We start from the raw sequence: 12,967 nt of genomic DNA, 5'->3' as shown, positions 1-12,967 counted from the left end.
GTGCCACTACACCTGGCTAATTTTTTTATTTTTAGTAAAAACGAGGTTTCACTATGTTGGCCAGGTTGGTCTCGAACTCCTGACCTCATGATCCACCTGCCTCGGGGGTGCTGGGATTACAGGCGTGAACCACCGCGCCCAGCTGTTTCTTCATCTTTAGTTTGTGGCTATGGGGGTTGGGGGGTGGAAAGGTGGAGCTTGGGGATGATCGTAAAACTGAAAGTTATCTGAACTAACTTCTGCGTACATCCAATGTTATTAAAGGACGAGAAATAAAGATATGTTAATTGATAGCTTACATATATATTATTAGATTCAAAAGTAATTACAGTGATTGTTGAGAACTTGGACAAACAAAAGATTTTTTCAGAAACGAGTATTTGAAAACCACCATTGTTTAGAACTGTCAGTACATGTTCATTTTAAAAATAGACTTTTATTCAGTTTTATTATTTTAAAAAACCTCTACAGATAATACAACCCCTTATTGCTTGCAGCTTTGTTGTTCAGATAAAACCCTAGGAGCAACCATTTGCTCAGATAAAAACCTTGGAAGTAATCATCTCTTTTTCACACCCCCCTTAACCAATCCACCAAACATTCTTTTGCCTCTGCTATCAAAATTATATCCATAATCTGACCACTTTCTTATGAACTATACTGCTACCATGCTGGGATAAGCCACTACCATCTTAGCAGGACTACTGCAAGTTTTCTTGCATTCACCCTGCTCCTTACCACCATTGCCCACCATCTACTCTCCTATGACAGACCTTTCTAGATCCAAGTAGTATTATGGCAACTTCTGTTCAAAATTTTCCTATGACTTCCCATCTCCTTCAAAGTAAAAGCCCAAGTCTTGACCATGGTCTATAAAGACCTGTATCATCAACTAGGTCTGGCCTGCCCCCTTCCATAAAAATCCGCTACCTCTCTGAACCTATTCTCCTACCATTCCCTATGTTTACTCCTGCTCCAGACATTCTGGACTCCTTCCTCTTCCTTATTCACATTCCCACCTGTGCATTTACAGTTCCTTCTGACTCTCCCAAGGATATCAAATGACTCATTTCTTTGAGGAAAGAAATGAGTCATTTGATATCCTTGGGAGAAATTTGCTAATTTGCTAAAATACCATCTTACAGAAGATTCCAATCACCAAAAATAGCACACTACTTCAATCACTATCCATCCTTTTATCCTTTATTTATCTTCAAAGTACTAATTGTCATCTGGAATTTTATATGTCAACTTGACTGGGCTAAAGGATCTCCTGATAGCTGGTAAAACATTATTTCTGGGTGTGTCTGTGAAGGTGTTTCCAGAAAAGATTGCCATTGGAATCAATAGTCTTAGTACAAAATATACACCCTCACAATGTGGACAGATGTCATCCAGTCCGACTGGGGCCTGAACACAGCAAAAAAATGAAGGAAGAGTAAATTCACTCTCTCTTCTGGAGCTGGGACATTCATTTACTCCTGTCCTCGGACATCATAACTCAAGGTTCTTGGGCCTTCATACTCTATGACTTTCACCTTCACCCCTGCTAAGTCTCCATTCTCAGGTCTTCAACCTCAAACTGAGAGTCACATCATTGGCTCCCTTAGTTCTCAGACCTTTGGATTCAGAGTGAGTTATACTACGAACTTTCCTGGTTCTCCCAGTTGCAAATAGCATATCATGGGACTTCTCAGCCTCTATAATCACATGAGCCAATTCCAAAAACGAACTTCCTCTTATGTATCTCTAAATGTCCTATTGATTCTTTCTCTGGAAAACCCTGGTTTAATCTGCTGCATCTAACAGGTGTTTCTAATGTTAAAATATCTAACAGCATCTAACATATTCAATAATGTACTGTTATTGTTGGTTTTATTACAGTTGAATTTTAAGTTTCATCTTAAATGTTAGATCTTTCATAGAAACATCTAACAGCATCTTAACAGATTCAATAATGTACTGTTATTGTTGGTTTTATTACAGGAGAATTTAAGCTTCATGACAGTAGACATTTACTCCTCTGTTTTGCTCACTGCTGTTTTCTCAGCACCCAGAAAAGTAACTGGTACACAATAGGCACTTCATAACTATTTGCTAAGTGACAACCAAATGAAAAAAAAAAGTAAAAACTGCTGAACAGTGGGCCGAGATCACGCCACTGCACTCCAGCCTGGTCGACAGAGCAAGACTCCGTCTGGGAAAAAAAAAAAATGCTGAACGATCTGTTGTTTTCTCAGTTAACCTGAGCTATACTATGAGGTTTCATTTCCCAATAGACACAATTATATGTAAGATCCACAGGATCTCCTGAATTCTACCGTGATATGGGAGAAATAACCAAATTCCAATAATAAATTGAATCTGCTTTTTTAAGGGTCCTGTAAAAATATAAATCAAAACATTTTATCGTAATAATTTACTTTTTTTAACTTAGTGCTTTCTTTCTGAGATTAATTTTAGAATATATCTCATTTTATGTATTTTTTAATTGATGTTATAATTTAAGTCCTCACTACAAAAAACCATTCTGGAACCAACTGCACAATTATATTTCCTCAGTGACCTTGTAATCTCATGAGCATTCACTCTAGACTAAACAGCCTCATTCAGCTGCCCTGTGTCTGACTGCCGATGAAAGAAACTTGTTTGACAACTGTTTCAAGCAGAAACATATTTTCTCCATAATTGCATTAAAAAGATTTAAAACTTGCAAGACTAGAGCCAGGCTAGAATTTTAAGCACAAAGATTCATGTTAGATATATGAGTTCATTTCTAATTTACATGCCCCCCCCCAAAAAAACAAAAAATAAACAAATATCAAAGACATTTTGCTATCATGGCCAGGAAAAAAAAGTTAATTTGGTAATATTTTCATAATTACCACCAAGTATAGTATAAGTTATATGTTATATACACATGCATATTGCAGGGTTTTTGTGATTTTTGTATTTTTCCACATTCTTTGATTTTCTGATGCCCCAAGACTTTCTGTAAAACTAACATATAAACTTAAGGTTGAGCGCAGTGGCTCATGACTGTAATCCCAGCACTTTGGGAAGCCGAGGCGGGCGGATCACAAGGTCAGGAGTTCAAGACCAGCCTGGCCAATATGGTGAAACCCCGTCTCCACTAAAAAATACAAAAATCAGCCAGATGTGGTGGCGGGTGAGGCAGGAGAATTGCTTGAACCTGGGAGGCAGAAGTTGCAGTGAGCCAAGATTGCGCCACTGCACTCCAGCCAGGCAACAGAGAGAGACTCTGTCTAAAAAGAAAAAGAAAAAGAAAAAAGAAAAAACTTGAATGGGTAGCATCAAAAACAAAACAAAACTTAAATGAAACAACTACCTTTTCACCATTCTTACACAATCTGTATATAATAAGTCAATATTATAAGGCAAAAACAAAGGTAAAGACTATGACCAAAAAGCAGTATACAGAATGCCACATTCTCTCATGGAAATTTTGGAATATAAGTAACACTTGCATACACTAAAAATTCTAAGTGATTTCCAGAAAAAAGCACAATCACAGTGACAGCAAATTATACAAATTTTCTATATCATGACTGTGCTGGTGGTTACAAACTGGATGCATTTGTCAAAACTCATTGGAATATACAATAAAATAGGTATTTTATTGTATGTGAATTATGCTTGAATAAAGCTGATTAAATTTAAATTTCTTAAGTGTTAAGATTTTTAAAGTATTATAGATTGCCTCAATTATTTTTCACTGGTAGAATGTAAACTAATCCATTTAAAACAAATTTCCTGAACTTGCAGTTTGCACCTGAAATTCTACCTTTCCTAAATGCTATTTTAAGTAGCTATCTAGGAATATGGGAAGTACTTGCTATTTTTTTTTTTTTTTTTTTTTTTTGAGACGGAGTCTCGCTCTGTCGCCCAGGCTGGAGTGCAGTGGCCGCATCTCAGCTCACTGCAAGCTCCGCCTCCCGGGTCTACGCCATTCTCCTGCCTCAGCCTCCCGAGTAGCTGGGACTACAGGCGCCCGCCACCTCACCCAGTACTTGCTATTTTTAATAATATTATATACCATTAGGTTCAAAAACTACATCAATAGATGCATAAAAGCATTCAATAAAATCAAATGTGAAGGAGAAAAGATTTAATATATATTCATAATTCAATTTCTTCAATGTGATTTAGAAAATACATTTATGTGATACAAAAAAAACCACTTAAACAGCAAATATAATACTTAATGATGAAACACTTGAGGCATTCACCAGAAAAAAAACAGAAAGAAACTACAGTTATTAGAATTATACTTGGTCTAAAAGTTCTACAAGTTCTAGCCAAAATACAATAAAATATAAAACTAAAATCAGAAATATAGCATTTAAAAGAAAAATTACTTTTCAGCTGACTGACTCCTAGATAGAAACCCAGATATTTACCTAATAGAACTAGGTATATAAACTATTAGAATTCAGTAAAATGTTATGTAGAAAATGACATTTAATAGTTTTCATATATAACAGCAAGAACCAGTTAGAAAGAATGATGAAAACTTTATCACAACAGCATCAAAAGTAGAATATAATGAAAATTAATTTCCAAGAAATGTGTGAGATATATAAAAACTAAGTATATTTTAAATGCCCATTCTTCTCTGATCAGATTGTAAGTTTAAATTCCAGATACAATCCCAAAAGGATTGGTGTTTGGTTACTATATAGGGGGATGGATGTATCTTATCAGCTAAGTTGTGGTGGCTTTTGATGTGTTTCATTACTTGATTCACAGTATTTTATAAAAATATTCAAAGGTACACAAATCTTAAAACAATTATGGAGTGCTTTGTTGCTTTTGCCAACAAAGTTTACTTCAAAGTATAAATGTATAAAAATGCTTAGAATAGGCCGGGCGCGGTGGCTCAAGCCTGTAATCCCAGCACTTTGGGAGGCCGAGACGGGCGGATCACGAGGTCAGGAGATCGAGACCATGCTGGTTAACACGGTGAAACCCCGTCTCTACTAAAAAATACAAAAAATTAGCCGGGTGAGGTGGCGGGCGCCTGTAGTCCCAGCTACTCGGGAGGCTGAGGCAGGAGAATGGCGTGAACCCGGGAGGCGGAGCTTGCAGTGAGCTGAGATCCGGCCACTGCACTCCAGCCTGGGTGACAGCGTGAGACTCCGTCTCAAAAAAAAAAAAGAAAAAATGCTTAGACTATTTTAAGAAAGGTAAGTAGCAAGAGAAGACCTATCTCGCTTGTAGTAGGCAGAATTTAGACACGGCCCTCAATATTCTACCCTGTTATATTCACTCCTTGCATAATTCTCAGTCCTTGGGTATAAATAGGACCATAAATATGACAGTTTTCATTGCTGTGATTATACTACATATACAAAATGATTTTGCAAATGTAGTTAAAATCCCAAATACATTATGTATTAATAAAAAATGATAATGATCCTCTGGGCCATCAGCTAATCCTAATCGTTTTGCTGACAAAAGCTCTTGCCTGGATGTTGATAGCTGCTTTACTGATCATGATGGTGGTTGCTGAAGGTTGGGGAGGCCATGGCAATTTCTTATAATAAGACAATAATAAAAGTTTACTGCCTTGACTGACTCTTCCTTTCACAAAAGATTTCTCTGTAGCACACAATGCTATTTAATAGCATTTTACTTACAGCAGAACTTCCTCAAAAATTAGAGGCAATCCTCTCAAACCCTACCACTGCTTTATCAGCTCAATTTATAAAATATTCTAAATCCTTTGCTGTCATTTCAACAATATTCACAGCATCTTCACCAGGAGTAGATGCCATCTCAAGAAACCACTTTCTTTACTTATCCCTAAGAGTCAGTTCCTCGATTTTTCAAGTTTTATTATGAGGCTGTAGCAATTCAGTCATGTCTTCAGGCTTCACTGCTAATTCTAGTTTTCTTGCTATTTTCACCCCATTTGCAGTTACTTCTTCCAATAAAGTCTCAAACATGGGGGATGGAATTAACTTCTTTCAAATTCCTGATAATGCTGATATTCTGACCTCCTCCCATGGATCATAAAAGTTCCTAATGGCCTCTAGAGTAATGAATCATTTCCAGAAGGTTTTCAATTTGTTTCATCCAGATCCATCAGAGGAATCACTATCTATGCCAGCTATACTACTATGAAACATATTTAAATAACAAGACTGAAAAGTCAAAATTACTCCTGATCCATGAGCTTTAGAATGGATGTTGTGTTAGAAGTCATGAAAACAATACCCATTTCCTTGCAGATATCCATCAGAAGTCTTAGGTGACCAGATATAATGTCGATGAGTAGTAGTATTTTGAAAGTAATCTCTTTTTTCCTAAGCAGTAAGTCTCAAGAGTGGGCTTCAAATATTCAGCAAACCATGCTGTAAACAGATACACTGTCATCCAGGCTTTTTCATTCCATTTATAAAGCACAGGCAGAGTAGATTTAGCATACTTTTTAAGGGCTCTACAATTTTCAAAATGGCAAATAAATATTGGCTTCAATTTAAAGTCACCAGCTGCATTTGCTCCTAAAAAGAGAGTCAGACTTGCTTTTGAAGCTTTGGAAACAGGCATTGACTTTTGTTTGTTTGTTTGTTTGTTTGTTTGTTTTTGAGACAGGGTCTCACTGCATCACGTCACTACACTCCAGCTCAGGGTCACCTAGGTTGGAGTACAGAGACACGATCATGGCTCACTGCAGCCTCAACCTCCCCAGGCTAAGGTGATTCTCCCACCTCAGCCTCCTGAGTAGCTGGGACTATAGGAGTGCACCACCATGCCTGGCTAATTTTTGTAGTTTTTGCCATATTGCCCAGGCTGGTCTCAAACTCTTGGGTTCAAGCTATCTGCCTGCCTCAGCCTCCCAAAATTCTGGAATTACAGGTGTGTGTGACAGACAGAGAGAGAGAGACAGAGACAGACAGGGAAACAGCCAGTCAGAAGAACAGTCAGAACACACATATTTATTAACTTCACCTTCTTATATGGTACAGTTTGTGACAACCAAAACAATAATAATAGTACTGTCAAAAGATCACTAATCACAAATCACCATATAGATAAAATCATGAAAAAGTCTGAAATAGTGCAAGAATTAACCAAATGTGAAAAACAGACATGAGGTAAGTACATGCTGTTGGAAAAATAGCATTGATATACTTGCAATATCTGCAAAAAGCAATAAAACAAAGTGCAATAAAATGAGGTACACCTGTATTTTTGTGAACTGGACCCTATTATATTTCTTCAAGAGTCACAGATTTTTTAATTGCTTTGCCAATAACAGTGATAGATTTGTAATAACCAATTACTTTTGCTCAGCAAGTTGGTTTCTATGAATGCAGTCTATGACCACATAAGAAAACAAAATTAATAGTGCTAATAGAGATCAAACAAGAAATTTTTTTCTAATTTCCATCAGGTTCTAATTAACTGACTTAATTCAATACCATCATAACTACTACAATTATTTTCACTACTGATAATATAATAATAGTTAGATATTCTCTGCTAATAGAGATCAAACAAGAAATTTTCTTCTAATTACCATCAGGTACTAATTAACTGACTTAATTCAATATCATTGTAACTACTACAATTATTTTCACTACTGATATAATAATAGTTAGATATTCTCATATCTTGTGACTCAAGACATTAAACCTTCAGAGTTAAAAATCATTTTTCAGGTTTCCTGATTGATAGCACAGAACTTATGCCAGTGATGTCAACATAAGACAGAAATAAGTATGTGCATCTATATCTTTGTATTGCTTTGTGGTAAAGCGTTGTAGCTACCACAAAGCAATATAAAGATAAGCTCTACATGAAATTAGGATTAAAATTACATTCCACAAGATCAATGGAACACAATAGAGAACCCAGAAATAAAGCCACATGCTTACGGCCAATTAATAATCAACAAAGATGCCAAGTACATACACTGGGGAAAGAATTCCTTCTTTAATAAGTGATGCTGGGAAAACTGGATATTCATATGCAGAATAATGAAACTGGACTCCTATCTCTCACTATATACAAAAATCAACTCAAGGTGAATTAAAGATATTTAAATGTATGACCAGATGATATAAAACTACTAGAAGAAAACAAAGGGGAAACACTTGAGGACACTGGTTTAGGCAAAGATTTTATGGCTAAGACCTCAAAAGCACAGACAACTAAAACAAAAATAGACAAATGGAACTATGTCAAACTAAAAAGCTTCTACAAAGCAAAGGAAACAATCAACAGAGTGAGGAGACAAGATGTTGATTGGGAGAAATTATTTGCAAACTATTCATCTAACAAGGACCTAACATCCATAATATACAAGGAACTCAAATAATTCAACAATAAAAAAATAAGTAATCTCATTAAAAAGTAGGCAAAGAATATGAATAGAAACCTTTTCAAAAGAAGACACACAAATGTCAACAGGTATATGAAAAAATGCTCAACATCACTAATCATCAGGCAAATATAAACCACAATGAGATATCTTACCCCAGTTAGCAGGGCTATTATTAAAAAGACAAAAAATTACACATGCTAGTAAGGATACAGAGAAAAGAGGATTCTTATACACTATTGGTGGGAATGTAAATTGGTAATAACCATTATGGAAACCAGTATGGAGATTCCTCAAAAAATTAAAAATAGAACTATATGATCCAGCAATCCCACTACTGGGCATCTAACCAAAGGAAAAGAAATCAGTATATCAAGGACACCTTGCACTTACATGTTCATCACAACACCATTCACAATAGCAAAAATATAGAATCAATCTAAGTATCCATCTATGGACAAATGGATTTTTAAAATGTGGCACGCACATGCGTGCGTGCACACACACACGCGCACGCATACAAAATGTATTACTATTTAGCCATACAAAGGAATTAAGCCATGTCATTTGCAGCAACAAGGAGGGAATTGGAGTTCATCAGGTTAAGTAAAATACGCCAGGTACAGAAAGACAAATTTTGCATGTTCTCACTCACATGTGGGAGATAAAAACTTGAACTCATGGAGATAGAGACTAAAATATAGCAGAGGCTGGGGAAGGGTGTGAGGGTGGAAAGGAAAAATAAAGAGAGGTTGGTGAATGAGTATAAACTTACAGTTAGATAAAAGAAAGAAGTTCTAATGTTTAATAAGAGACTAGGGTGACTATAGTTAGTAACAATATGTTATATATTTCAAAGTAGCCAGAAGAGAGGACTTCAAAGGTTTCCAACACATAGAAATAATAAACACTCAAGGTGATGGATACCCCAAATACCCTGACTTGATCATTATACACTCTATGCATGTAAAAATACTCACATGTACCCCATAAATATGTAAAATATTATGTATTAGTAAAAGAAAAAACTTTCATTCTGCAGAATTTTGGTAGCAAACAGCTTCACTTAAATCATACATAAGGAAAACTTAAGAATACATACCTTAAATAAAGATAATATTTTATCATAAAAGTGTCACAACATGTCATAGAATGAAAGTAACAGATATTCCCATAAAACTGAGAAAGGCATTCTGAAACATCATATTAGAGAAGTCATTCTTACTTCTCAGCTTTACATATGATAATTTTACACAGAAATTTAAAGATATATATAAATTATGTATTTACATAATGCATATATTTACATAAACTAGCAGTGCTTTTAATAAAACCATAACTCTTATATGAAACTACTTAAATATTTCATCATGTAATATTTTCATGGTCAGTATCAAAGATTGCCTTAAACCATATATATGACAAATTTATACATACCTTAAATACTCTGTAATTTTCAATATTTTTCACTATTCAAGTATTTGAGTAATACAGAAATTTACTCAAACATTCATTAAAATGTGATATGAACTTCTAAGAATCCAAACCAAAATTTACAAAAAAATCATGCTGATATAAATTATAAATGTTTAAAATCAATTTTTAAATTTCTTATTTATAACTCTAATCTGTCAATTGATTTCTTGGGAATTTTAAGAGTAGGTTCAGAAGTTATATTATCTTTATCTGCTGGAGTATATGAAAGAAATAAAATAACAATAAAGTTATCTATTCAACACTTTGCCAAAAAGTCTTCTTTTTAATTTCCATAATCATTTACAAATGAACAGCTCACATTAAATAAATCACTTGTATACTTATTGAAAACAGTAGTTATGGCCAGGCACAGTGGCTCACACCTGTAATCCCAGCACTTTGGGAGGCCGAGGCGGGTGGATCAATTGAGGTCAGGAGTTCGAGACCAGCCTGGCCAACATGGTGAAACCCCATCTCTACTAAAAATACAAAAAATTAGCCAGGCATGATGGTGCATACCTGTTTTTCCAGCTACTCAGGAGGCTGAGTCAGAATTGCCTGAACCCAGGAGGCGGAGGTCGCAGTGAGTTGAGATCGCGCCACTGCACTCTAGTTTGGGCAACAGAGTGAGACTCCAACTCAAAAAAAAAAGAAAAAAGGAAACAGTAGTTATATTTGATTAATAACTTGAAATGGATGAATCTAGTTGTGTCACAAATGCTCATAATTGGTTTCAACTAAGGGACTAACTCTTGAATGGAAGGTAGTAAAATGTTAACTAGAAAGCCAGCTGATTATTAAAAAGAGAGTCTCACACTGACAGTCAATTAGACTTTCCTAAACTGACCACTATGGCCATAATCTAGGGAATTTCAATTAGCAGTTAAGTTTTCCCACTGCTTGCTCCCATTGGCACAGAAGAAAACATGTTTATGTATTGTTTTGAGCACACCAGAAGAGTACTGCCAGTACAATTTGAGTTATAATTATTTACTAATGATACCCTGTGAATGAGAAATTCACATATATTCTTCATCTATTTCTCAAGTTTAACTAACTTCATCATGAAAAGATCTCAGTAACAATCACCTAAAAATCTCAAGGCAGTATTCTTTTGGTTTTATCCCTTATCAAAGTTTTATAAAAGAACAAAAATATAGTTCTTGGGAGACCAGTGCCTTCCAAGACCTTATGTCATCCACTCCCAAAAATACATAATTGAAATTATCCTGAAAGTGCCTGTGTCTACATTTTAGAAACAAATAAGGTGTAGCTACAAAAAAAAAAAAAAAAAATCTGTACCACTCTTAACTTCATCATGTCACAGAGTTTCGACGCAGATGTTGGAAAATGGAAACGAGATGATTTGTTTTGTTTTGCTGAGACAGAGTCTCACTATGTTGACCAGGCTGGTCTTGAACTCCTGGCATCAAGCAGTCCTTCCACCTCAGCCTCCCAAAGTGCTAGGATTATAGGTATTAGCTACCACACATGGCTGAGATAACTGATGTATTCTCTATTTGCCTCTAGAGAAATTAAACTAGTTCCCTTTGTAGGAAAATAGAATATAAAACGGAAATTTTGTAACAATAAGGAAAGGAAAGGAGAAAGCACTAGAAGCTAGAAGTTTTGGGTTTGGGGAAAGACCATTGTAAAGGGATAACTGGAGCTTATTAGATGTAATCTTCTAGCAAAGACATGGACAACTGTTAGGATGAATGTGAAAATATTACAGCTTTACAAAACTGATACCTTATCCTCATACCTTATGAACAGCACCTCAAATCATTCTTTGAAAAGTCACTTCACAAAGCAACTTCTTCAGTTCCTTCAAAATGTTTTTAAAAATTTAGTTAGGTAAAAACATATTTTTAGGTCTACAGTAATAAGAAAAACAATAAGAAAGCAGATAGCTTCAGATAACAATTCCAGAAAAGAAAGTTAACTTCTGATACAATAAATCAATTTAGGATTCACTTTAGCACATATCTAAGAATAAGGCCACAATATATCAACAAAGAGAAAGCTTGAGCTAATCCTGGTTCTAATTACTAAAGTCCTCTGTATAGAATTTAATCCCTTTGTCAAGGCAGAAGACTGAAGAGAGAAGGAAAGTATGAGTTACACATTCTATTTTGGTAGATAAATAGCTCCTGGACCAAAAAAATATATATATATATTTAACAATTCTGATATCACTACTAATTATCTAAATTCCTTCACTATTTAGCCACAGATGGCTAAAAGAAACTGTTATGACCAAGATCTACTGCTTGAAGTGTATATATGTTTATTTGTAATAACAATTTGCCTTTTTAACTGTTGTAGATATCAAATGTATGTACAGTCTTTATGGCCAGAGACAAAAGTCTACTTCTAGAATCTTGGAGCTAATTATATTCTAAATATTCAACGCTTGATGAAAGCCCTACCACTGCCACCACCACCAACAGACACACACACAAACACGCAAAAAGTGCTCCTCCCTCCCATCAAATCATATGTTAAGTATGAAAAACTTGGGAAAAGTACAAACACTAAGGTTATACCTTATCTAAAAGACACATCCTACATTTAAAACTCCAACCCACAGAGGTAAAGGCAGAAAGAAACACAAAAAGGGCTCCAAACAAAGTGTTGCCCAAGTTTATTTAATTTAATAATTTACTGGGAAAAAATAGACAATCAGGCTAAACCTACTTTAAAGGGAATTCTAACCCTTATTTAAATCTTCATGTTCTAAGAAGTACCACCACCATAGAAGATTTAAAAAGAAACATGAGGAGGATATTCCATGAAACAGATCCAATAAAATCAGCAATAATTAAGTACTAAATGCAAGAGGAAATAAATTATTAAAAAAAAAAAAAAAAAGCAGCCAAGCCTCCACTGCTAGGGAGGAGCAAAGATTGGGTGCCACTGGAAGAGGGGTAGAAAACCTACTGCCCGCATTCCTAGTCCTACAATGAAACAGGAAAAGAAACCAACCACTGAGGAAAGGCAGGAAACCAACTCATACCTAGGGTCCTACACTGATGCCCAAGATTCCCCACCTGCAACAAAACAAAACAAACTTCAGTTGTGAGCTTGGGGAGGGACAGAAAAGCCACCTGTACCCTGAAGTAATAGATACAAATTGTT

The 12,967-nt window shown here is 35.4% G+C and overlaps 1 protein-coding gene across 7 annotated transcripts in view; it reads right to left on the bottom strand.

The window, feature by feature from the left end:
* The window catches only part of MNAT1 (MNAT1 component of CDK activating kinase), a 253,495-nt gene that overhangs the window by 64,304 nt on the left and 176,224 nt on the right, over nucleotides 1–12,967 (bottom strand). For 3 of the 7 annotated variants that reach the window (XM_073997489.1, XM_065548876.2, XM_073997488.1), the window contains one exon: nucleotides 10,346–10,464. The exons of the other annotated variants lie outside the window; for them this stretch is intronic. In XM_073997489.1, coding sequence (XP_073853590.1) covers nucleotides 10,362–10,464 — 103 coding nt within the window. In that variant the 3' untranslated portion in view covers nucleotides 10,346–10,361. The remainder of the gene's footprint in view (nucleotides 1–10,345; nucleotides 10,465–12,967) is intronic. 7 annotated transcript variants of the gene reach the window in all.

This window comes from Macaca fascicularis, chromosome 7 (genome assembly GCF_037993035.2).
Source record: "Macaca fascicularis isolate 582-1 chromosome 7, T2T-MFA8v1.1".
Classification (NCBI taxonomy): Eukaryota; Metazoa; Chordata; class Mammalia; order Primates; family Cercopithecidae; genus Macaca; species Macaca fascicularis.
This window is presented reverse-complemented; position numbering and strand designations above follow the sequence as displayed.